The 24,992-nt window shown below is 39.9% G+C and overlaps 1 protein-coding gene across 1 annotated transcript; it reads left to right on the forward strand.

Moving 5' to 3' along the window:
- Nucleotides 1-13,873: 13,873 nt before the first annotated feature.
- HNRNPA3 (heterogeneous nuclear ribonucleoprotein A3) lies at nt 13,874-23,652 on the forward strand. The gene is made up of 11 exons (XM_082631170.1): nt 13,874-14,006; nt 15,977-16,099; nt 16,189-16,335; nt 16,426-16,636; nt 16,976-17,065; nt 17,149-17,244; nt 17,339-17,419; nt 17,910-18,050; nt 18,931-19,053; nt 19,148-19,217; nt 19,310-23,652. The coding sequence occupies exons 1-10, from the start codon at nt 13,935-13,937 to the stop codon at nt 19,198-19,200; spliced, it is 1,137 nt and encodes a 378-aa protein (XP_082487296.1). The 5' UTR covers nt 13,874-13,934; the 3' UTR covers nt 19,201-19,217; nt 19,310-23,652.
- The last annotated feature ends 1,340 nt before the right edge of the window (nt 23,653-24,992 follow it).

A 24,992-nucleotide genomic window follows, 5' to 3' on the forward strand; every position in this document is an offset into this window, starting at 1 on the left:
TTTTACCTGTCAGTAAATAGCAAAACTCATTGAAGGAGAGTCAGTTTTTCACATTTTAGGAACTTAACTCAGGTTAACTACCTAATACAATTCTAACTTTAGTAGTTACACCAGTATGTGCCCAGTTTGTCTTTGTTACTTACTATAAGGTCTAGACTAAGGAATGTGTAATTTCAGAACTGAGAAATCAAGGTCATTTTTTAGCCAAAAGGAGAAGAACTCAAAATTATTTCAAATTAGGGGATCAAAATTTGTGACAATTCTTCCTCATACATGGAATCAAGTGTTCTGAACATGTTAGCACATTTTGAGGTTCTTAATGCTAACTGATTTTTTATTGGGCTGTTTGAGTCACTGCTTAGGTGTATTTGAACCTTCTCTTCCCCACACCCCCAAAACTTTTTTTTTTTTTTTTTTTTGGTATACGGGCCTCTCACTGTTGTGACCTCTCCTGTTGCAGGGCACAGGCTCCGGACGCACAGGCTCAGCGGCCATGGCTCATGGGCCCAGTCGCTCTGCAGCATGTGGGATCTTCCCAGACCGGGGCACGAACCCGTGTCCCCTGCATCGGCAGGCAGACTCTCAACCACTGCGCCACCAGGGAAGCCCCCCCAAAACATTTTTATTGCTTTATTATTTAATAACAGTACTTTCTGCTTTTTAAATTGTCTTATCCCGGGACTTCCCTGGTGGCACAGTGGTTAAGAATTTGCCTGCTAATGCAGGGGACACAGGTTTGAGCCCCGGTCCAGGAAGATCCCACATGCTGCAGAGCAACTAAGCCCGTGTGCCACAACTACTGAGCCTGTGCTCTAGAGCCCACGAGCCACAACTACTGAGCCCATGTGCCACAACTACTGAAGCCCGCACACATAGAGCCCATGCTCCGCAACAAGAGAAGCCACCGCAATGAGAAGCCCACGCACCACAACGAAGAGTAGACCCTGCTCGCCACAACTAGAGAAAAGCCCGTACGCAGCAATGAAGACCCAACACAGCCAAAAATAAATTAGTTTTTAAAAAATTCTAAAAAAAAAAAATTGTCTTATCCCTAATAGTGCTAGTTAATGCTTAAGATAAATCCAAATTTAAAATAATATTAATGAAGTAATATATAAATTTTATTTCCAGAGCTCATTAAAACTGCTTTAAATCTAAATCACAACATATTAGAATATTTATAATTACTCTTTTCATATGGTTCATATGATATATGATTTAAGGGACATTACACCAAGACATAATTAACCTGCTGAAAAAAAGTACAGTAGGAATATAATTATAGCATGTAGATAATTAAAATAATAATAATTGAAGAAATCTGAATTATAAACTGAAAAAACTTAATCTGGCTTTACTAGTATATCTAATAGATAGTGTTTAAAATATTCTAACTACAGGGCTTCCCTGGTGGCGCAGTGGTTGAGCGTCCGCCTGCCGATGCGGGGGACGCGGGTTCGTGCCCTGGTCCGGGAGAATCCCACATGCTGTGGAACGGCTGGGCCCACGGGCCGTGGCTGCTGGGCCTGCGCGTCTGGAGCCTGTGCTTCGTGGCGGGAGAGGCCACGGCAGTGGGGGGCCTGTGTACCGCAAAAAAAAAAAAAAATTCTAACTACAATTTTAAAAGACCACGGTAATACTTAGACTGAACATAATTCACAGTTGGTATTGTAAGCTTGAAGTAAACACACAGCATATGCTAGTTGGCATGCTCTATGAATAAGCTACAGGATGTAAACAAGACCAAAGATGTGGTATTGTCGTAGGTTCAACAAGGTTAGCCCTACCAAATGGAGACCGCTTGTATATTACAAAAAGGAAAAGAGAGAGAGAGAGAGAAAGTGAGAGAGAGAGAGTGAAAGGGACAGTCAGGGTTCCTTCTACTTTGTACCAACAACCCTTTACATTGTCTCTCCTATTATGTCAGATTTCTTCCTAGTAGTCTTGCTTTGTTCTGTTACATTTACTCCCAAGAACAATCTGAATTGCACTTTGTTTTCTACTTGCAGTTTTGTGATTGTCATAATTGCTGCAAGGGACTAACCAAAAGCACAGATTTGTCATATATACAGCAGAGTAACATTGTTTGGATTTAATATTGCTCAACTGTAAAAAAAATTCATTGACCCAGCTTTCACCCATTTGTGTCTGTCATTTCCTATGGCTTTAAGGTTGTTTCCATTGTATAAACTGATAACACACTGAAAGCATATTTATTCATCTACTAACTTTTAAAAATAGGTTATCACCATCTACATCACGCTACATCAACATCTATGAAGAATCAATAAACACCTATTTTCTATGCCCAAGTAGACTCTTTAGGGTTCCATTTTTCAGCCATTTTCTCCATTTTGTTCTATGAGTCATAATAATAATATATAATAGCTAACTGTTTTTAGTTTTTTCTATATCATGTTTTAATTAATTTAATCCTTATTTTAAAACCTTGTAAAAAAACACAAAACAGGACTATTAGTAAGAAATTTAACATAATAGGGGAGACATTACACAGAGCTGTAGGGACAAAGTAGATAGAATGCCAAAGTCTTTTTTTTTTTTTTTTGGTAAGATGCAGGCAAACAATCTCCATTTGGTAGGACCAACCATATTGAACTTTATATTGATAATATATCTCTGGTCTTATTTACATCCTGTAGTCATGTAGTATGAGGCAGGTACTAGTATTATTGTCTCCTTTCATATTAAGAGTGATTAAGTAACTTTTCTCAGGTTACTTAAGAGATGGTAAGGGGTAGTGCTGGGGTTCAAATCTGGACAGTCTGGCTCCCAAATCCTTGCTGCAAATCACTATATGATGTGGCCTCTGTACCCATGTGTCATAAATTGAAGGCCAGAGCAAAGCAGAATCCCCTCTGAAACTGAACGCATCAGAGGTGCACACATCTCAAAGTATACACCCTCACCTGCCGCTACTCCTAAGAGGCAGATCCCTCAGCAGGCTACAGGTCCACATCCTGTATCAGATTCTGGTCAAGGCCTTTCCTACTCCCCTTATCCCTGTCTCCAGGCTCTTCAGGCAGCATGATGAAGAGTGATATCCATCACGCTCCCTCCTTGGGACTCATTTTCTGAAGGAAGAAGCCATTTCACAAGTAGTTTGTGGTGAAGACAGGATAGAACCAGTCTTCTTCCCAAGATTATAAGATTGAGAATACTTTTTTTTTTTTTTTTTTTGGCCGCGCTTCTTGGCTTATGGGATCTTAGCTACCTGACCAGGGATTGAACCCGGACCCTCGGCAGCAAGAGCGTGGAGTCTTAACCACTGGTCCTGGTCCACCAGGGAATTCCCGTCAAGAACACTTCTTTATTACATTCTCAGCTAGCAAGACCCATTTCCGAGCCTCTTGATGTTCTCAGAACTAACCCACTCCTGACACTCAATAACCTCCCCTGGAGTTGCCCTTGGGCTGCCCAGAGCCCCCACTATGACCTTCCACTCAGTATTCTCCTCCATCTTAAAGTTTCATTCTTCAAACGACCTCTCTTTCTGTGGCAGAAAGTGTGAATTATCCCAAATACCTGAATGTCCCTTCTTCCATAATGACAGAGCTCCCATTTTCTGGCCCCCTTGCAGTTAGTTATGGCCATGTGACTAAGTCTTGCCCATGTGATATGAACACAAATTGTGTGTGCAATTTATAGGAAGTATCCTTAAAGGAAGGTGATGTATCCTTCTTTCCCCCTTTCCTCCTGCCTGCTGGCTGCAATGTAGATTTACTTTCTGGCATGAAGCACAGCAGAGAGCAAGACAGAGGAGCCTAAGTCTCAAGCCTCATGGAATGCCATGCCAGTATTGGACTGACAACCTTGAGAACTAAAAAGACTTCAGGAACATGATAAAGAAATAAACTCCTCCCTCATCTACTATTATCTGGAGTATTTTTGTTACTTGCAGGCAACCTTAACCTAACTATTCCCCCTTTTTGCTATTAAGCAGAAAGACTTGTGGATTTGTTCATACGAACAGAAGAGTATCCTCTCTATACCGCAGAACTTTGTGAGCTGGTCCCTCCTGATTCAGTGATTATTAAAGAAACTTGGAAAAATCCTCTCTTAAGATAAAAACACAGCTTGCAAGGCCACCAACATGTATAACACTATTTTTGCTTTCAGAGGCTTTCAGAGGTGAATATCATGTAGCTTCTTCTTTTTGTGCCCTTTCCATTTCAAACCCTAATCTCTCAGTTCTGCCAGCTAGATCAGCACCTCTGTCAAGCAGAGCAGAAATTATGTTCCAAGAAAAGCAAAAGAGAAAGTCACAATAATGGTTTTCAAAATATTATCCCATTAAATTACCTGAAGGAAAAAAGTTGTCTTGTTCTCGTGCATTCCTTAAGCCATTTCCCATCTACATAGCCACCAAAATTCATCTTTTTAAAATGACAGATAAATTCATAGAGACAGAAAATAGATTAGAGGTTACCAGGGCTGGGAGGAGAAGGAAGGGGGAGTCATTGCCTAGTAGGTACAGAGTTCTGCTTGCAGTGATAGAAACTTTTTGGTAATAGATAGCAGTGATAGTTAGACAACATTGTGAATATAATTAATGTCACTGAGTTGTACCTTAAAAACAGTTAAAATGGCAGGTTTTATGTTATATATATTTTACCACAATAAAAATAAATAAACCAATAAATGAAATGCCAGAAAAAATGTCCATTAAGGGGGTAGAGCATCATGCCCACCCCTAAAGCTTCCTATGTCTCCTCCTACACTCCTCCTCCTCCTACACTCCTCCTCCTCCTACACTACTCCTTTTTAGTTTGCTTTCTAATTTTTATGTATACCTTTGGAGGTTAAAGAATGTGCCTGAGACATGCTGCAGTGGTAACCAGCTTGTTTTGTTTGCTCAGCTGAATAGCTGTACATAAAAGCACTTTTCTTAGTACATGGTTTCTCCCATGTATATTTAATAACGTGGGGGTAGGAGAAGTGACTTAGCCACGCACACCAAGATTCCTTTTACAGAGAGAGACTTTATTTGAGCAGAGCTCTGAGATGAAAGGGAACCAGAGCTGGGGAAGGCACCACTTCAGCTATTCCATACAGCAAAGGAGAGAGAGGGAACACCTGAATTACATTTGAGCCTGTCAAACCCACCTCCTTGATTAACTTACAAAGAATTTTCCTTCTAGAATTGTATATAATTTTTTTTAAATTTATTTTTGGCTGCGTTGGGTCTTCATTGCTAGACGCGGGCTTTCTCTAGTTGGGGCGAGAAGGGGCTACTCTTCGTTGCAGTAAGGGGGCTTCTCATTGCAGTGGCTTCTCTTGTTGTGGAGCACGGGCTCTAGGCACGCAGGCTCAGTAGTTGTGGCTCGTGGGCTCTAGAGCACAGGCTCAGTAAGTTGTGGTGCACGGGCTTAGTTGCTCCTCGGCATGTGGGATCTTACCGGACCAGGGCTCAAACCCATGTCCCCTGCATTGGCAGGCGGATTCTTAACCACTGTGCCACCAGGGAAGTCCCAGGATTGTATACAATTTTACATAGTTGTAGGATTAGCAGAATCTCCTTCATATTTTTGTCTCCTGGAAAGATTTATCTAAATCAAGAAACCCAAAGCTCCTTATTTAGGAGAAATAAAGCATATTTTTAAAAAGTTCATGGCTGGAAGCAAATGACACTACATTAACTAAGGCAATGATGGTAGAAGGACCAGAGGAACCAGAAGAAAGGGAAATATGAGGAAATTAAAAGCAACAAATAAAGTAAACATATTCTAAAATCTAAGTGGGGATCTAAGCAAATAGAATGTAAAGAGGTTGGGGATTATTGACAAAACAGGCAATCCTGAATGACTTTTCCATCCTTTAAGCCTTCACAGAGAATTATTTAAATATCCTCCATCAACGTCTTGAGTATTACTATATTCACAGCAACATGAAAGTATTTGTCCTTGCTTCTACAAGGAAGGATATTTCATAACTGCCACTCAGGGTAATTGAATCTTCTCTACCTTTTACATGTTCAATGTGATAAGACTGTAGCCAGGGCCAGAGATAGGTAGCAGAATAGGAATAGCTATTATGGTGTGACTTGTTGAAAGAGCCACTGTCGAAAATCAAATTCGTCCACTGACTTGCCTCAGTGGCCCAAATTCCCACCCTTTGAAAATGTTTGCTTTGAGTCAAGGTATTATTGTCACAAGAAATTTTCTTAAAATATAACTCTCTCATAATCCAAAGCCATGGGACTCATTTGTCAATGTGAGCTCAGAAGGCCATGAGGAATAAGGCACAGGACAGCTAAGTTTCTGTGTGCGGAGGGACCCATGGTCTGCTCTCTCCAGGTCTCAGTCAGAGGTCTCTCATCACGATACACATTAACATGCTTTTCTAATTTAATAGCCCATATTTCTACTGATGAGTATCTCCCTTCAATTTTAATCATATTCATCCTCATTCTTCCTACAAAAATAAGCAGGCAGTTCTTAATTTACAAACAAGCAGTTCTTAATTTACAAATATAGTAATTTCAGCCTCCCGCTGCCAATAAATTCTGAAAAACAGTGGAGCTTTTGGTGAATCTGGGGCTCTGAGGAAAGCAAGAGAAGGCTGCTCTGGTCAAGATGAGCCTAGGCTGGCTGAGTCCAAGGACAATCCCACTGGCCTACCTATATAGAGGCCACTTTCTCCCTCTCCTCATCCCCAAATCTTTTCCACATATTGCCTAAAATCCACTATAGAGTTTGCTTTGATTAATAAAATTCAAGTGTACCTGAGAGAGAGTTCAAGTAAGCTGTTTAAGACTAATGGGAGCATGACGAAAAGTACACAGACGCCAAATTGGAGGCAATTCAAATATCAAAAGGAATAATGACTGCAATTAATTATAAAACATTTAATAAATAAAAAACCCATTAATGTGATTATATAAGAGGATGTCCTTGTTTTTAGGTTATGCAGGTTATATTAGGGGAAAAGTGTCATGATATTTGCAATGCATTTCTATACAGATAGATGAAGAGTAAATGACAGATGGTTATCAATTGTTGAACCTAGTTGGTGGGTATAAAGGTGATTTTTGTACAATTCTTTCAACTTTTCAGTATTTTTTTTTCTATAATAAAAAGATTGGGAGAAAGTAGCCCTGAGAAAAATTAAAGGTCTGTCAGTCAATTCGGGTGTTAATCTCATTTCTTTCAATCAGATGACTTTCTTCCAAAAGCTGAGACCAACTGTACTGATGGCAACATCCCCCCTCCAAAAAAAATTCTTTTTCTTACAGTCTTACACTTCATACTATTTTCATTTTGTGTGTGCACTGACCTTTCTCAGCCACATAGAAGCCAGGTTGCTGCGTGTTGTTTAAATTAAAATAAATCAAAACTAGGGTGGTACGGGTAGTGGTGGTATTGGCAAGCTTGAGAAATAAAGATAAAACCGAGGGCTGGCCAGTGATAGCTACCAAGATATCACAGTAAGAAATGCCAGATCCAAGTTGTTACTTGGGGCACTCCAGTTGCATGAAAGTAATCCTGTGCTGGGGAACCTGTCCACCAAAATTAAGTCCATCTTCTTTCTAGGGCTCCCATCTCTCCTTCCTCTCACTCCATCTGCCTAGTTCTTTCCTAACATTTGACTCCCATTTCATGCTGAGATTCCTCCCAGATCCATTCAAAACTCTGTGACTTGCTCCCAGGACTGGAGCTGACAATTCACCCTCAGCTTCTCCAGTTCTGAGCCCCTCTTGCCCTAGGATTGCAATTCTACCTACCATTCATGTAGGATAGGATATGAATTTCATTAACCAGACATCAATACCCCATGCTTGAGGGTTCTCAGGCATGTATACCATTCTCATTTTTCCCAGGGAAAGTGGTCACTCCAGGGAGAACAATGGGTACACTTCACAAAGTTCCTCCAGAGGTTCCATACCTCAGTGTTAACAAAACCTTATGGGAGGGAGGAGGAAATGAAAGAGGGAAGGCTCCAAAAGGAAGCAGGGACAGTACTGAAAAAGAGAATCAATGTTCTTAATAAAGACAAGAGAGGAGAACACCAAAAGGCGGGATAGGCAGTAATGTCAATCCCTGGGTTAGGGAGGTGTTAATGGACTGCACGCTTGTGTCTCCCCAGAATTCATTTGCTGAGATCCTAATCCCAATGTGGTGGGCCTTTAGGAGGTAATTAGGTCATGAAGGTAAAGTCCCCATAATGGGATTAGTGTCCTTATAAAGAAGAAACACAAGAGCTAGTGCTCATGCTCTCACTGGTTCTCTCTCTCTCTCTCTCCCTCTCTCTGCCGTATGAAGACACAGTGAGAAGACAGCCATCTGCAAACCAGGAAGAGGGCTCTCACCAGAATCTGATCATGCTAGCATCCTGATAGGCCTCCCAGCCTCTCGAACTGTGACAAATAAATGTTTGTTTTTTAGTTCACTCAGTCAATGGTATTTTGTTAAAGAGCCTGAAATGACTAAAACAGGAGGATTAACATTGAGAATAGGGAAATTAATTTGACAGCTAGATAGTCTTTTGTGACTTTGGAGAAAGAATTTCCATAAACTGGGGCAGAAACTAGATTCTGAACACATAAGAAATGAGTGGCTGATGAGCAAGTGGAGGTAGATCACAAAATGAAAAATGAATAAATCATCCAAAAGAGACTTGAGAGCCTGCTCTAGACAGGGCACGACACTAGGCACCAGGGCCAGCATCAAGGTTGTACAGGGCCCTGCGTTCATAAGGGTCCTGGCTTGGCTTAATGCTCAGGTGTCACTGTCTCGAAATTTTTAATAATTTTTGAGGAAGGGGCCCTGTATTTTCATTTTGCACTAGGCCCACAAATTATACAGTAGGTCCTGCAGAGCACTGAAGGGGACCCAAAAATTTCATTTATTGTTCATTCAGTTATTTATTCAACAACAAATAAATGAATTGCTTACTATGAGCCATCCAGTCTCTGGAGACATGATGAAAAAAAGGTAGCGAACATGACAGATGCACGACGGAAAATCTTTTAAGAAAGTGTTACTTCCAAGAATATTAAAATGTAAATACAGCTATGACATGACATTCTACCTCATCTCCTTAGCTGTAGGGGCTATATGGCCCTGGTCAATTTATTCAACTTCCTAAGCCCTAGTTTACTCACCTAAAAAAAATGACAGTAATAATAAGGCCTACTCCTAAGGTTGTTATGGGAATTAAGTGAGATCAGGAACATAAGGTGCTTACAACAGTGCAAGGTACAGGGTAAGTGTTCAATAATGTGAGTGACCATGATGCATTTCCAGCAGCCAGCATCTCCTGGCACATAGTAAGAGTTCAATAAATGACTGGTTTGGTAAGTGGGTGGTAAAAAGGAAATTTCAGATCAATCTAGATAGTTTTATATGTTCTGTAATGAAACAGATATGGCTATGTATACCCATTTATATATACTTAAGGCTTTGATTAGGCCTAGAAGAGAATGTAAAAGCGTATGTACCAAGTTACATTGACTGCAGTCAAATCTGTGTAATAGGATTTGGGGGGAGAGATGTTTGTTTTGTTTTGTGTTTTACTTCATATACTCATTTAAAAACCAAGAATTTAGAAAAATAAAGCTATTAGCATGTTCTGAATATAGTGGCAGATAACAAAGCTTATAGTATATTACAATTCCTCCCTTCTAAGAATTACCCTCCTCCTGTCCAAAATATTTTCATTCAGTTTCTCTTTTCTTTCTTTCAGTTCTGACTCTGTCATATTTGCTCTTAATTTTGGGGAAAAAAATCACCTCCTTGACCTGTAAAACAGCTTCCTCATTCATAAAATGAGGCACATAATACAGACAGAGCTTCCCAACTGGTGGACTTTGGTGTGCTGGTGTCCTGAATGTAAGTGAGAAATTGACCCCTCCTGCATAAGGCAGTTGAGAGCAGTTGGGGGCAGCCAGAGCCCTTTGGGCTACTACCTCTGGCCATGAGCAGCCTTGTTTAGGTCTCCTCAGGCACCTGTGCAGAGCAGTCTGAGGTGTATGCCAAAGAAGCAACCAGCACTTACAGTTCTGCTGTCTGCATGCGGCCAAGGAGATGCCACATCTGGCATCTATCTGCAAAGCACCCCACTGCCTGTCATGGACCAGAGATCCTGGAGCCAATGCAGGAGACCCATGGGGCACAGCACACAGCCTCAGGGGTAACCTGTCAGGGGATGAGACAGGAGCCTTGGCAGAGTGTAGTTTTCTGGTGGGCTCAGCTCCAGGCAATGCCTTTAATATCTGTCTAAACATATACTGGCCATCTCTATCCCTTTGCAGCAGTACACTCTTTGAATAGTGCCCAGGCTAGCTATTGACAAAGCATGCGTGTTCTGAAAGCTAGAGTTTCAATGTGGAAATCTTGATATAAAAATATACTAAAGGGCTTCCCTGGTGGCGCAGTGGTTGAGAGTCCGCCTGCCGATGCAGGGGACATGGGTTCGTGCCCCGGTCCGGGAAGATCCCACATGCCGCGGAGCGGCTGGGCCCGTGAGCCATGGCCGCTGAGCCTGCGCGTCCGGAGCCTGTGCTCCGCAACGCGAGAGGCCACAGCAGTGAGAGGCCCGCGTACCGCAAAAAAAGAAAAAGAAAACTAAAAATATACTATTGGGATTGAAATTCATTTGCATTATCTTATGAAATTGCAACATTACATTTGTCAATAAACTAAAAGGAAGAGTTGTAAGAATTGTTATTCTTTAAATATAATTACAATTGTACTTTTTGTGTGTGTGTGTGGTACGCGGGCCTCTCACTGTTGTGGCCTCTCCCGTTGCAGAGCACAGGCTCCGGACGCGCAGGCTCAGCGGCCATGGCTCACGGGCCCAGCTGCTCCGCGGCATGTGGGATCCTCCCAGACCGGGGCACGAACCCGTGTCCCCTGCATCGGCAGGCGGACTCTCAACCACTGCGCCACCAGGGAAGCCCCCAACTGTACATTTGAACGGTTGTATAAAATGGTTTTAAATATTTTATCACCCACTCTGACTCTTAGGTGATCAGAGTCCCTCACTGATAATTACTATTCAGAATATGAGTTTATCATTAAAAAGTCTAGATCAGAAACTGAATAAAGCCATTTCAACCATAAAATCTAATATCAAAGTATATTCACAGGAACAAATTCAAGTCGATTATTAAAACGTGGAAATTTTTTATTTGAAAGTTTTATCCAAATTCAATTTTTAATATCTTCCCTAATACACTGTATTTTACTTTATCATAATTATTTAAAGAAAATGTGATAATTTTTTTTTTACCATCATTTAGATGCCTCTAAATCTCTTCTTTTATGTAACCTAGTGTGCTGTACAAAAATTAGCATTTTCTGGGACTCCCCTGGTGGCGAAGTGGTTAAGAATCCACCTGCTAATGCAGGGGACACGGGTTCAATCCCTGGTCCGGGAAGATCCCACATGCCGCGGAGCAACTAAGCTTGTGCGCCACAGCTACTGAGCCCATGTGTCACAACTACTGAAGCCCGCGTACCTAGAGCCCGTGCTTGGCAACAAGAGAAGCCACTGCAATGAGAAGCCCGCGCACAAAACGAAGAGTAGCCCCCGCTCGCTACAACTAGAGAAAGCCTGTGCACAGCAACATAGACCCAACGCAGCCAAAAACAAATACATAAAATCAATTTATTTTTAAAAAATTAGCATTTTCTCCATATGTTGTGATGTGAAAGAAGCTGAGAGGCCCTGATATAGATTATTCATAAAATCAGTCTGCCACCCCATCCCACCCTAGGACCCTTGTCCTCTGCTTCCTACCCCATATACTCTCTGTCTCTCACATTTCAAAAACAGCCAGGGTTACAAGGATAGAAAACAGCCAAGGTTCAAGTCTGTGTCCAACAGGGTCAAGAACTCAAACAGGGATATTTGTACGAGATACCATGTGGCCCTGGAGCTGGAGAGGAGGCTTAGACAAAAGCATAAAAAATAGCTAATGTCTAAAAACTACAGAATCTGTGTGAACAACGTATCTGGGAGGAATCCACATTTTACTGTAGGACAAAGGACTTGAACAAATGGACTGACTGACATACTGTGTTCCTGGATGGAAGTACTTAGTATCCCATCCCCCACCATTTCTCAAATTAATATGAAAACTTCACACAATTCAAAGAAAGAATAACAAAAGTTATTGATTAGAAATAACTTGGTTAGAAAACACCTAGACAAACATGCCCTAAAGTGAAGCCAAGTGATCAGTTTTCTTGCAGTTTCTCATAGGTACCTTGGTTTGAATACCATCTCCCTAAGGTCTTTAACGTCACGTTTTTCTACATACTCAGAAGTGACCAAGTTATTCAAGACTATTTCATAGTAATCAAACTCACAAAGCTTTTACATATGAACGAGATACTAAGGGTAGAAATTTTCCCAATATCTCAAGTACTATTGTTGGCTATCAGGAGTACCTGATAAGCAGAATACGTAACAATTTGCTTCTGATAATAGAATCAGAGTAACCAGAGGAGGGTTACTTTGCTTGGAGGGTTGCTTTCATCCAAGATACAGTAAGGCCTGGTGACTGGTTTCTGCCCCAGAACAGAGTACCTTTTGTTCGTGTCTCCCAAATCAAACACTGTTCCACTTGGGCAATGCTAGATAAACATCAACAAACTGTTATTCTTTGTGCTAATTTTTTTCCCCAAACTCTGAGCTGACCATTCCCCAATGGTTAACAAACTGCTTTTCAAACAACTTAGAATATAACTGATTAGATTTCTAATCTTTCCAAGGGAAGGCCTGATCAATTCTAAACGAGATGCTCATATGGATTGCTACATTAAAATACAGGGCATTTCTTAGCATGGTAGGGAGACCTGTCAACTGTGGTCACTTTTACCAGCACCTTTGCTTCAATACGGATCCATAGTTTATTACCTTATAGCTGTCATGGGTGTTGGAGATCACCAAATCTTATCCCCATTTTCATTAAAAAAAAAATCCTAAAACTAAAGCTCAGTACGGTCAAATGACTTAAAGTCACTTGGGAGGCCAAGAATGAATTAGATCAACTCTTTGATCTTTTTTGTTTTACTTCACAAGTGAAAATAATTAGGTAAAAATCACTCGCGAATAGGGAGTATATCTGGTGGTCTTACTTTTAGCAATCTTGTAAATCATTCCTTAAATCCAGTCCACGAGAACAGTTCCTTCAGCTCTTTCCACAGTAACTAGAAGTGAAAGAAAATAGTGCCGACAGATTTCTTGAGATATCAGTGAGTACCTAATTAACTGACCTCGACCAGTCTTGCCTCAGCTCATTAAGGGTGAAGTTTCAGTGTTTCAGCCGCGTTTTGAGGCCTTTCCAAGATGCCCATGATTCACATATGTCCGTGTCAGGGATATTCAGTGCGGGACCTCACAGTGGGCATCCCAGTCACGGACACCGGGCCCTGCCATTTGGAAACGTGCGAGGAGACGCCGAGGGGCCGAGAGGGCTTTCTTACAACCCTAAAGTACAAGAAGGGAAAATGTGGTTTTACTCAGGCTTGTGAGTGAAATGAATTCGATAATGGAGACCGAAAGACCCACGTGGGGGAGGGGAAAGAAGCGCGAGAAGAAAGGGAAACAGGCCTTTTTCTCCGGTGACGCGCGGTCACGAGGCATTCTCCCGACGTGGGCGCCGACCATTGGCAAAAGCCTAGCTGACGTCCTTGCAGCCGCCCGGGCGCGAACGGCGGCAAGGGCGGTGCCGCACTGTAAATTAGCGAGGCGCGCGCGCTCCCGGGGCTTGCCACGCCCCCGTCCTCTGCCCACCAACCCGCTCGTCCAGTCCCTCTTCGCGCCCAGCTGGCCACGCCCCTTCCCAACTCGCCCCTCCCCCATCAGGCCGGCGGCGCGCGAAAAGCGCGTCACGTGACGGCTAGCCCCGCCTCTTCCTCTCGGTCCCATATTGAACTCGAGTTGGAAGAGGCGAGTCCGGTCTCAAAATGGAGGTAAAACCGCCGCCCGGCCGCCCCCAGCCCGACTCCGGCCGTCGCCGCCGCCGCCGGGGGGAGGAGGTATTAGGGGGAGAGCGGGGGGTTGCTGGGTAGTGGCCGGCAAGGGGGGCCGGACTCGGTGGGAGTGGGGAGGCCGGGTGGACTGGGTCGGCCCTCCCGCGCTCTGCGTTGAGACGGGCGGCGGGAGGGGGAGGGGAGCGGGCCTCGGAGGCCTCCTTGGGGCTTCTCGCCAGCCTTGCCGTCTCCTTGGGCTGCACAAGTGGTCCCTTGGAGGCGCCGTGTGGCTGGGGAGACCTCGGGAGGGGAGCTGGCCCGCCGGCCGCGCGGCCTCCCATTCGAGGCCGAGGGCGGCATGGCGGGCCTCGGCGGGAGCGGTTGGGAGGAGGCGGTGGGGGAGGGGAGGGGACGAGCAGGCACATCCGGGCGAGCGAGCAGGCGGGCGGCGGCCACATTGACATTGATCCGCTGCCGCGTTACGAAATGGCGCATTGGCACGCAATGGCCGCCGCCTGGCTCCGCCGCCGGGAGAGAGAGCGTGGGATTGGAAGGCAGAGGGAGGAGGAGGCCCAGCAGAGAATGCCGCAAACGGTCTCGAAGCTTGGGGCCTAGTGCTTTCAGTGATGTTCTACCAACGCGTTTCCAGGCCTTACAGACGGCTAAGGAGAATTTTCCGTCCCGTTCTTTTCCTCGCAGCACTGGGTTGAAAATAATTTTTTTTTAACTTTGCTGTTTTAAAGTACTTCTTGATCTGCCGTTTTTGCTAAAGTCCTTACATAGCTTCGTTCCATGTGGGTGAAGTGCCCCATCTCATAATTAGAGTGTGGATGTAAAATAGGAAGTTGAAATTTTTCCACCTTCGTTTTTCCTATTCTGATGGGTCGGCTCAGGTTGTACTTTCTTGTAATTTTGTTTCAGAGGACTGCAACCAGAGTCGAATTTTTCATGTTTGGGATAATTTCATGTGGGTTATTTCTTTCTCTCAACCTTGTGTATTGTTAATTAGATGTATTTAACCGGGACTTGAAAAGATGAGACTAAGTGAATAAATGCTTTAGGCTGTTAATCATTTAACATTTTTTCGTGGCATGTGACAGTCTCTTCATATTAAATGCCTTAACGTCTCTACTTTTAGAAGACACAGGAAGATCTTAGAATGTAAATGTGAGTGCCTCTATTTAAGGACTTTGGATGAAAGTTCATGCATATATGTGTTAAATGGTAGTTATGTGATTTGTTAAAGAACTAGTTAAATTGTAAAACAATTCAGGACATATCTTAATTTTTTTTTTAATCTCAATTTCTTTTTTACTGTGTTCCTTTCTTGTCAGACAATATACATAACGTAAGTCCAAACTGCCCTTTTTTTGACCCAGTAAAATGTTGGTTTTGACATTTTTGGCATGTGGTACAAATGCAAATAGAAAATTTTTACGTGGCTGGTTTTTTCCATAGTTTTTTTTTGGGGGGGGGGAATGCTGGTTTAGCCTTTTATTGAGAAACACTTATTCTCACCTTTTTATTTTCTTGAAGTGGTGAACACCTTTTTATTTGCTTGAAAGTGGTGAATTTCTCCACTCTTAAGTTGTAGTTCACAGTCTTGTGGTTTATAATTATGTGCTTTTGGGGGTGTAGACTAAGGAGGGAAGACGAGAGAAGAAATGGCATAGATGAAACACTGCATTTACAACACTTCTGGTTTCTTAGAAATTGGTTTCTCAGTAGCCACTTCTAAAATAATCTGTCCCCAGACACTTGTAGTTGTAGCTCAAAATTTCGGGACTTTTGATTCTGGAATTCTCTTGGGCTTCAATTTAGTTTTTAAGTGATGTTGGCATTTCAGAGTCTGGTTATAGGTTTTCTTGGTCCCTTTAATCAGTTGATGTGTGTGATCCTCCTCCAGATTTTAGAGAAAGTGTTAATGGTACAGGAATTTGATGTTAAAGTTTATTTGTAGGAGATTAAAAGGCTTGTGCATCTTTGCATTTACCTACTAAACGAAATAATTAAAATATATTGGTTTGTTTCCTCAGGGCCATGATCCAAAGGAACCAGAACAGTTGAGAAAACTGTTTATTGGTGGTCTGAGCTTTGAAACTACAGATGATAGCTTAAGAGAACATTTTGAGAAATGGGGCACACTTACAGATTGTGTGGTAAGTTATTAAGGGAACAAAAGGTTCTTGAAAGAGGGCAGAGGACGTGTGGAGGTGTGTTTCAGTGCTTTAAAATTTTTGTTTTGTAGGTGATGAGAGACCCCCAAACAAAACGTTCCAGGGGCTTTGGTTTTGTTACTTACTCTTGTGTTGAAGAGGTGGATGCAGCAATGTGTGCTCGACCACACAAGGTTGATGGGCGTGTAGTGGAACCAAAGAGAGCTGTTTCTAGAGAGGTATGTTAATAATACAATGTTGTGTGACATGTGAAATTGTTGCAAATCTTTTGAGGTTTTTGTTTTAACTTACATATTTTTTATTTGTAGGATTCTGTAAAGCCTGGTGCCCATCTAACAGTGAAGAAAATTTTTGTTGGTGGTATTAAAGAAGATACAGAAGAATATAATTTGAGAGACTACTTTGAAAAGTATGGCAAGATTGAAACCATAGAAGTTATGGAAGACAGGCAGAGTGGAAAAAAGAGAGGATTTGCTTTTGTAACTTTTGATGATCATGATACCGTTGATAAAATTGTTGGTAAGTAGCAGTTTCTCAGAACTTGAATGAGAAAGCAGAAATGGCTTCTTTGCTTTCTACTAAACTTGCTAAATTGCTTATAACTTTTGTATTGTGCACAATGATAGCATATAAAGTGTATGTTTTAGTTTTCATGAAGTGACTATACCTGTGTAACCAGCATCTGGATCAAGAAATAAATGTTACTAACATCCCAGAACACTCCCTTATCACCACTCAAAGTCACTACCTTTTTGATGATGTTTTAATAAGTTATATAGTGATAAAGGATACCATTTATGTGTGCTTTTCCAAACATCAAATAACTTTTGTTTGTTTGTTTGATTAAACAAAATTTAGTTCAGAAATACCACACTATTAATGGGCATAATTGTGAAGTGAAAAAGGCCCTTTCTAAACAAGAAATGCAATCTGCTGGATCACAAAGAGGTGAGTAGTACCATATATACATACAGAATAGAGATGAGTGATGTTTGTAAGGTTCTTAAAGAACTTTCCTGCCTGTATTGAAGGTCGTGGAGGTGGATCTGGCAACTTTATGGGTCGTGGAGGAAACTTTGGAGGTGGTGGAGGTAACTTTGGCCGTGGTGGAAACTTTGGTGGAAGAGGTAGGACCGTTACCTTATTTCTAAGAACATGTCTACCTAAGTGTTATTGGTAAACTGAATATATTCATTTAATTCACACTTTGCTTTTTTTCAGGAGGCTATGGTGGTGGAGGTGGTGGCAGCAGAGGTAGTTACGGAGGAGGTGATGGTGGATATAATGGATTTGGAGGCGACGGTAAGTTTTTTAATGTTTGATATTTTGATTTTGTTTCTATACTTTATGAAGAATGAAAGTGTTTGTTTACATTTTTCTAATTTAAAACTTGTGTGGCTTGACCATTAAAGTATGCTTTTAAACTAATATAGAAAACTAGACCTTAAAGTCCTGAAGATTTAACATTACCTGGTTCTTTTTGGCTGATAAGGTTTATTGTACTAGCAGTTGAGGTGGAATTATTGGTCTCAGGAGACGGTTCACTATTTTCCTTAGTGAGATTTTTAAAAATTGAGACAACTTTTTAATGTTAAAAGATTTAAGCATTCATCTTAATTGTTCTAGCCCAGATTCTTGCTGTTCTATTAGCCAGGTATTACCAGGCTTTAGAGTGTTAAATCAATTCATTGACCTGTTTTCTGGGGGCTTAAAAGTACAGTAAACTAGCATTCAATAACTTGATCCTCTGTACATTTATATTTTTGTCTGACAACCGAATTTGTTGTTCTAGGTGGTAACTATGGCGGTGGTCCTGGTTACAGTAGTAGAGGAGGCTATGGTGGTGGTGGACCAGGATATGGAAACCAAGGTGGTGGATATGGTGGCGGTGGTGGAGGATATGATGGTTACAATGAAGGAGGAAATTTTGGAGGTGGTAGATTTTCACTTGTTTTGAATATTCAGTAGTTTTTATAGTTTCTTACGGGTGTTTAAAAACATGTTAAAACAGCATTTGGTCAAATTTGATGTTTTATAATAGAGAATACTCAAATGGTGGGAAATTAAACTGTTCTTATTTTGCTGGCAATTTAGTAAATTGGCCAAGTGTATTCAACTCTTATTTTTGTATTGAAATGGACATTTATCAGTAATATTTGTTGCCTGAATTTTAGTTAACTCTAGGTACTTTTAAGCTGGACAGATGGGAACTGTAAATTGAATATGCAGACATGTTGAAATGAATCGGGTGTCATCTGGAGTCTAGGTGACAAAAATACTTTGAGTCTTAATATGTCAGGTGCGTTGCAGACTCCTAAGCAGGTCTGCATCATTATTCCACGATGCTATAAAGAACTTTGTTATGAATGCACTGAGTTTTGTTGAACTGTATTGATATATCAACAAGTTTTTCTTAACAGTTAACTTGAAATGCTTTTTTGTCATTGATTTAAAAGTTATATGGTATCAGAATTAGGGGGAATCAAACACAGTTTTGATGCTGTTTAGTGGTACGAAGGAGAGAATGTGCTAGGGTGTAATATCTAATATAAACAAAATACGGTAGCTGTCTAAATACGTAGTCTTTTGAGCCATCTTTCACTTTCTGTTTTTCCTCTCCTGCCTATGTCTGAGGCCTGCTAGTGGGCCTCTATAGTGAAAAGAGTTTGATAGCTCTGTAAAATCTCTTTTCAAAGTGTTGTGTGTAAGTGTCAGAGCACATGCTGCCACGATTGTCAAAAGATGATGAGTACATATATTAAAAAAAAAATAATTGTGTAGGTCAGCCACAAATAAAACCTTTGTAATTTCAGGTAACTATGGTGGTGGTGGGAGCTATAATGATTTTGGAAATTATAGTGGACAACAGCAGTCAAATTATGGACCCATGAAGGGGGGCAGTTTTGGTGGAAGAAGCTCGGGAAGTCCCTATGGTGGTAAATAATTTTTTTTTTCCTGTCAAAATTTTTCATAGCCTTTTAAATTAAAAATTCATGTGTTTCTTTAAAATCTTTGTGTGTATGTTTCTAGGTGGTTATGGATCTGGTGGTGGAAGTGGTGGATATGGTAGCAGAAGGTTCTAAAAACTCAGAAGAAAAGGGTAGGTATCTTTAAATTTTTATCATGATGATAAAGAATATGTGGAACTGTTCACTGAGTGTAATAATTTTTTTATCCTGTATTATTCAACAGGCTACAGTTCTTAGCAGGAGAGAGAGCGAGGAGTTGTCAGGAAAGCTGCAGGTTACTTTGAGACAGTCGTCCCAAATGCATTAGAGGAACTGTAAAAATCTGCCACAGAAGGAACGATGATCCATAGTCAGAAAAGTTACTGCAGCTTAAACAGGAAACCCTTCTTGTTCAGGACTGTCATAGCCACAGTTTGCAAAAAGTGCAGCTATTGATTAATGCAATGTAGTGTCAATTAGATGTACATTCCTGAGGTCTTTTATCTGTTGTAGCTTTGTCTTTTTCTTTTTCTTTTCATTACATCAGGTATATTGCCCTGTAAATTGTGGTAGTGGTACCAGGAATAAAAAATTAAGGAATTTTTAACTTTTCAATATTTGTGTAGTTCAGTTTTTCTACATTTTAGTACAGAAACTTTAACAAAATGCAGTTTTGAAGGTGTTTCCTTGTGAGTTAACAAGTAAAGAAGATCATTGTTAATTACTATTTTGTATGAATTTTGCTAAAGTTAACTGTAAAGAAACACCTGCTGACTTGCAGTTTAAGGGGATCTATTCTCCCCATTTCCAAACCATGAAATGAATGGGCTCTGACATGTGGAGAGAATAGATATTTGTATGTTTGCAATGTGTGTTTTAGATAATAGAATTGGGTATTTAAATTAGCATATTTGTGAATTTAATAGCATTAAGATTTACTTCAAATGAAAAATCTCAAAATTCCTATTTGGTTTTTGTGCATTTTCTTTCAAAATGTAATCATATGATTTTAGTGTATTAGCTTTGCTGAGAGTCCTAGCTGTGTTTAGAACATCTCCATCCTACATTCACCTTGGTCACATGTGAACTGCTGCCATAGTTTTATTTGGGTGTAAAGAATGTCTCCTGCCCTCTGTTTAAATTCTGGAAAGGGATAGTGAATGTTTTCCGTTTCCTCCTACCTTAAGAAACATTCTTAAAATCTTCAAAATACAGGACCACTAAGCCTGCTCTATCTGAGCGAATTAGTGGCTACCTTTTTTTTTTTCCTTTTTTAAAGCACAAGAGGCCCATAAATCTTCAGTTATTTTCCTTGGTTTAATATATATTTTTTTGATACAAGCTCTCAGAGCAAGAGAATAAAAATCATGCATTGTTGAACCCTTGCTGGCATGCTTTTTTGTTTGTACCCTCTGCATTTTACTGGATGAAACCAAGGATAGTCTAGATATAATCATCCCAAGTGACTACTGCAGTAGAAGTGTAGCACAGTTGCTTAGTACAAACAAGCTTTTCACTTCAAGACCTGAATTCAAATTTGGATAGTTAGAGTTTGTACTCACTAAAAATCCCAAAGAACACACTGTTATTTCCATGTGTATGCTTGAACCTAAATCATGTTGGTATGAGTTTACAATTTGTTTGGAAGACCCTGGTTGAGAAGAGTCTTAGATATAACAAGGTCATATATATATATATATATAAACCAATGTCTACTGTTTTGCGCCAGCTAGTGCTTAAAATTTCATTCGAGCCCTAAGTATGTGCCCTGCTGTTATTATTTCTTCGGTAGTTGAACGTTAAATTTGAGATTCTTATTTTTGTTTTAAGAAGTACTAAGCAAAACAAGCAATAAAAGGGGGGATGGGGCGTGCTAGTGTTTGAATATGCTCTCGTTGCTCTAATTCTGTGCCTCTGTGCATTAATATTTGGATGCATGCAATGCCAGCATGGAAATCGGTCTTCACAGACACTGCAGTTTTCCAGAAAACACTCACAAACCAATAAATGTAACAGACAACATTCCATTTGTTAATGGACATATGTGAATAAGCAGTGTAGAAAATAGGCTAATTATTAGAAAATGGTTAAGTCTTTAACAACTTCAAGTGTTGGACACTGTCAATGTTCATAACTTAAACCTGGGTACCTGGTCAAAATAATGCTTGGGAAACATTTTATTAAAATTAAGCTAAATTGTCTCAAGTTCTTTTATTCATATAATAAAGGTTGAAGGAATGGGGGAGATTAACATTTCCTGTTTCTATGTTTGTGAAATTGTTTGACACAACCTTGACAGTATCCTTTAATGGCATATGAGGTTAATTTGTACTGTTAACAAACTTTCTGTGTTCTGGAACTAGTTTAATAGTGAAAATATTGTCAGTAAGTTGATGTTTGCAACCTATAAGCAGGTGAAATCTGTGTATGTGACCTGTTTATAAGTTGTATTAGCTTAGTTCTTGTGAACAGTGTGGAAAAGTTAAGCCATGAGGAGAGCGATTTAACCAGCTTTAAAGGACCTAAGATGTGCTTTTTAAGCACAGTGGATCAAAGACTCACTAAGACAGGACTTCAGCAGCCTTTTGAGTATGGACAAGTCAGCATAAATAAAGAATGACAAGGCAGCAGCAAGAGCTTCAACTACAGAGAAGTGAAGGCATAAGATACTATGGTGATAGTGAGCAACTTTCCAAAAGCTAGTTAAATCTGCTTATTACAACTGAAATATCGAAGAAAGTCTAGCAGGAAGGAGCTCTTCGCCTTTTGGAACACCAATGAGAGATAGTTGGCCACAGTCACTAGGTCTAGCATTTAGACCTGCAAGGAAGGGCAATAAGCATTAGGTAAGGCTTGAATTTGAATTTTTTCACTAATTAAAGAGTAATTTTTTGTAAAGCAAGGTAAGAGTAATTTTTTTGATTTGCAGGTTGAATGAGAACCCTACTTGCCTAAATGAGGAATGTCTTTCCTACCATCTTAAATACGAAGGTTTCTGGCTGGGTAAGGTTTGTAGCTTACACTAAAGCCTGATGACACCATTTGTTTCCCTATAAATTTACATTACATATTTTAAAACTATTAGATACATGGGCAAAATTGTTCAGCTGAAAAGTTTATCTTGGAATCACATCGAACACAGTTTAAACAGTTTTAAAATTTTCCCTGCAGTAACCATGAGTGTTCATCTTGAGTCAGATATATACAATTCATTGTTGGTGTCTTTAGGATAAAGTCAATTTTTGACAAGAGAAAGAGTGACCAGGTTTTTTTTAAAGAATTTTTGTAATAAGCATGACTTGTAACAGAAGCATTACGCTTCCAGTCCTCAATCTAGAGAAAAGAAAATCTTGGAATGAAATTTCAAAACTGTCAGATCATACAGATACAAAAATGGTCTTTGTTCAAGTGGCCTCATACATAAGTTCTCTCGCATACGACTTCAGGGAATTATTTGGACTAATAGGATAAACTTTTGGTTCTTTTTTAGGTTTCTTTGTGTTTAATCTGTTAATCAGAGGCAGTGGGGGCCTAATTCCACTAAACCTCCTTTTTAAGACAACCTTTCCCAAAGAATAGTTAAAATATTACTCAATTACTACACAGATCAGATGCTGATTGTTCATAAGGGCTATTATTGCTGCCCCAAAAGGGCTTGTTAAAATTTGAGGTTTGATGATAATTCACTTTTTAAAAAAATAACACTTTGGCGGGGACAGGTGGTTAAAATAAAAGTAGTTCTAAATTATAAGTAAGTCAAGTTATTTATATACAGGAGCAGTTAGGTTGCCACAGATTTTATTTTCAGAAAATAACTGGTTGGGTCTCTTTCTGTATCTGTCTAAATCAGGACTGAATTTCTACACACCACCATAGAATGAAGTGTTGAATAAGGTAAATCGCCTTTTAATGATAATTTTTCTTTACAACATGGTTTTTAATGAAGCAAACTTCCTAAGATAGGAAATATTTTCTTTTTTAAAGGCATTGTTATTTTCCAGTCCATCTCATTTCTTTATGAAATAAAGTGATTTTACTTAAATGTAGTTCCACTGTCATTTCTGAAAAATACGATGCTCTTAAGTCATAACACCAGTAAATGAAGGAAGTTATACAAGGGAGAAATGGTCAAGGCAAACCTTAACTCATTTTGTCAAAGCAACTCATAGGTTACAGCTTCCCACACTACATTTCTTCTGAAAAAGCTCATTTTACACTCATGTCCTAAAGAAGAAAAACTATCTGGTAACAAAGACCGTTTGTTAAGGAACTGAACAGTTGAAATACACTTGGTTTTAAGAGTTCGAATATGTAAGTCACCATTTGAAACATTTCTAATTAAATGCCAGTATCTCTTGGAATTCCAGTAATTGATGTCACAAAGTAGTGAGTAGGCATGCTAATGTGCAGGGGTAATGTAAGGATTGTTAGCCTATATAAATATTCAAGATTACTTTTAAATCTCAATGTTTTACTCTGATTTATAAGACTTAAAAGGTGGTCTGTAATGGATTCAAATGTTTCATTTGTAGTATAATGAAATGTTTACAGAAAGAACTTTTTCATTAAAATATTTTTAGAAACGTGTGTGTTGTTTTGTCACTTCACAGTGTTCATGTGACTTAAATGCTGTATAGGTGGACATTACATACTTTACTAGTAAGTAAAAAACAGGAAACTTGGAATGAGCCTTCACATTATCAGTTGATTTAAAGGATGTAGATTTTATTCAGTGGAAAACATCACACGAGAAGTAGGTGTGGGGGAAAGGCTTATTGCCACTTAAGAATTCTTAAAGGACAATATATGAGATACTTGGGTGATTGGTGAGGAGTTAGTGAACTTTCTTTGGAGAAAAATTGTGGGTAAGGACAATTATGTGAACGGTAATTTGGGAGAATGGTGAAATGAGGGTTCAAAATGTTGGAAGGTACTGCATGTTGGTACTGCATGTTTTTTTGTGTTTGGAGGTACTTGGTTTCTTGAGAAAGGCAATTGAGCATTTTGTGGTGTGAAGGTGGGTGGGGGAAAACTAATAAAATTAAGTAGTAGTAAACTACCGTTACACAGTTTAACCCAAGTGATGTGTCAAGAGTTTGACAAATTGAGGGAATTCCCTGGCAGTCCAGTGGTTAGGATTCCATGCTTCCACTTCAGGGAGCCCCGGTTCAATCCCTAGTTGGGGAACTAGGATATTTTGGGCAGCACACTCCCCAAAAAATTTTGACGAATTTGTGAGGTATGGTTTTGATGTTTTTTTAAAGTTACTTTCATACCACACTTATTTGGGTTCATAGCACTGGTAGCTGTTAATATGTGAAATGCTTTGTGAATTGAAGCCATGTGAGGATTTTAGGATTTTGACACATTTTGCTTGTATTCTATGCAGCTGTGCCTTATAATTCCAGTTTAATGCTTGGATTGTAAAATAACGTTTATCTTTATTTTCTCAGAGTGAAAATACATTAAATGAAACGGCAAAATGTTCAGGCAGCAAGATAAATTTGGAATCTCCCGTGTACTCATTACAAACTGCAATTAAAATTTTTTTTTGAGGATTAGTGTTTTGCAAAAGCAGGGTCCTGTAAATACATTAGGTTAATTAAACTTGGAACTGAATAAAAAGTACCAAGGGTTGGGGGAAGAGTAAGGTAATAGGTGATATATGTCATTTTTGCTTAATATATTTTCAATCAGGTAATGGCAAGGGTGCATTAAACTGCATTCACCTGGTAGAAGTTAAGTGTGCGTGGTACTGAAAGCTAGCTAGGAAATAACGGATTTACCTGTATGTACTATTTTCTAAAATTTACTGGTAATGTGGATAGTGTTATGTATAAGGAAGTGGACAGCTTAATGAGAAATGGTTAAATTTCACTACATCCATGTGTATAGCCATTACAATTAATAAGGGTTTATCACAAAGA

Source organism: Mesoplodon mirus (assembly GCF_964341445.2).
Source record: "Mesoplodon mirus genome assembly, chromosome: 8".
Lineage (NCBI taxonomy): Eukaryota > Metazoa > Chordata > Mammalia > Artiodactyla > Ziphiidae > Mesoplodon > Mesoplodon mirus.

Excerpts from the sequence above, each read along its gene's own strand:
- HNRNPA3 (XM_082631170.1), top strand. The coding sequence starts at position 13,935 with ATGGAGGTAAAACCGCCGCCCGGCCGCCCCCAGCCCGACTCCGGCCGT. Across the intron at positions 17,245-17,338 it reads TGGAAACTTTGGTGGAAGAG|GAGGCTATGGTGGTGGAGGT; the intron begins GTAGGACCGTTA and ends GCTTTTTTTCAG. Across the intron at positions 17,420-17,909 it reads TAATGGATTTGGAGGCGACG|GTGGTAACTATGGCGGTGGT; the intron begins GTAAGTTTTTTA and ends TTGTTGTTCTAG.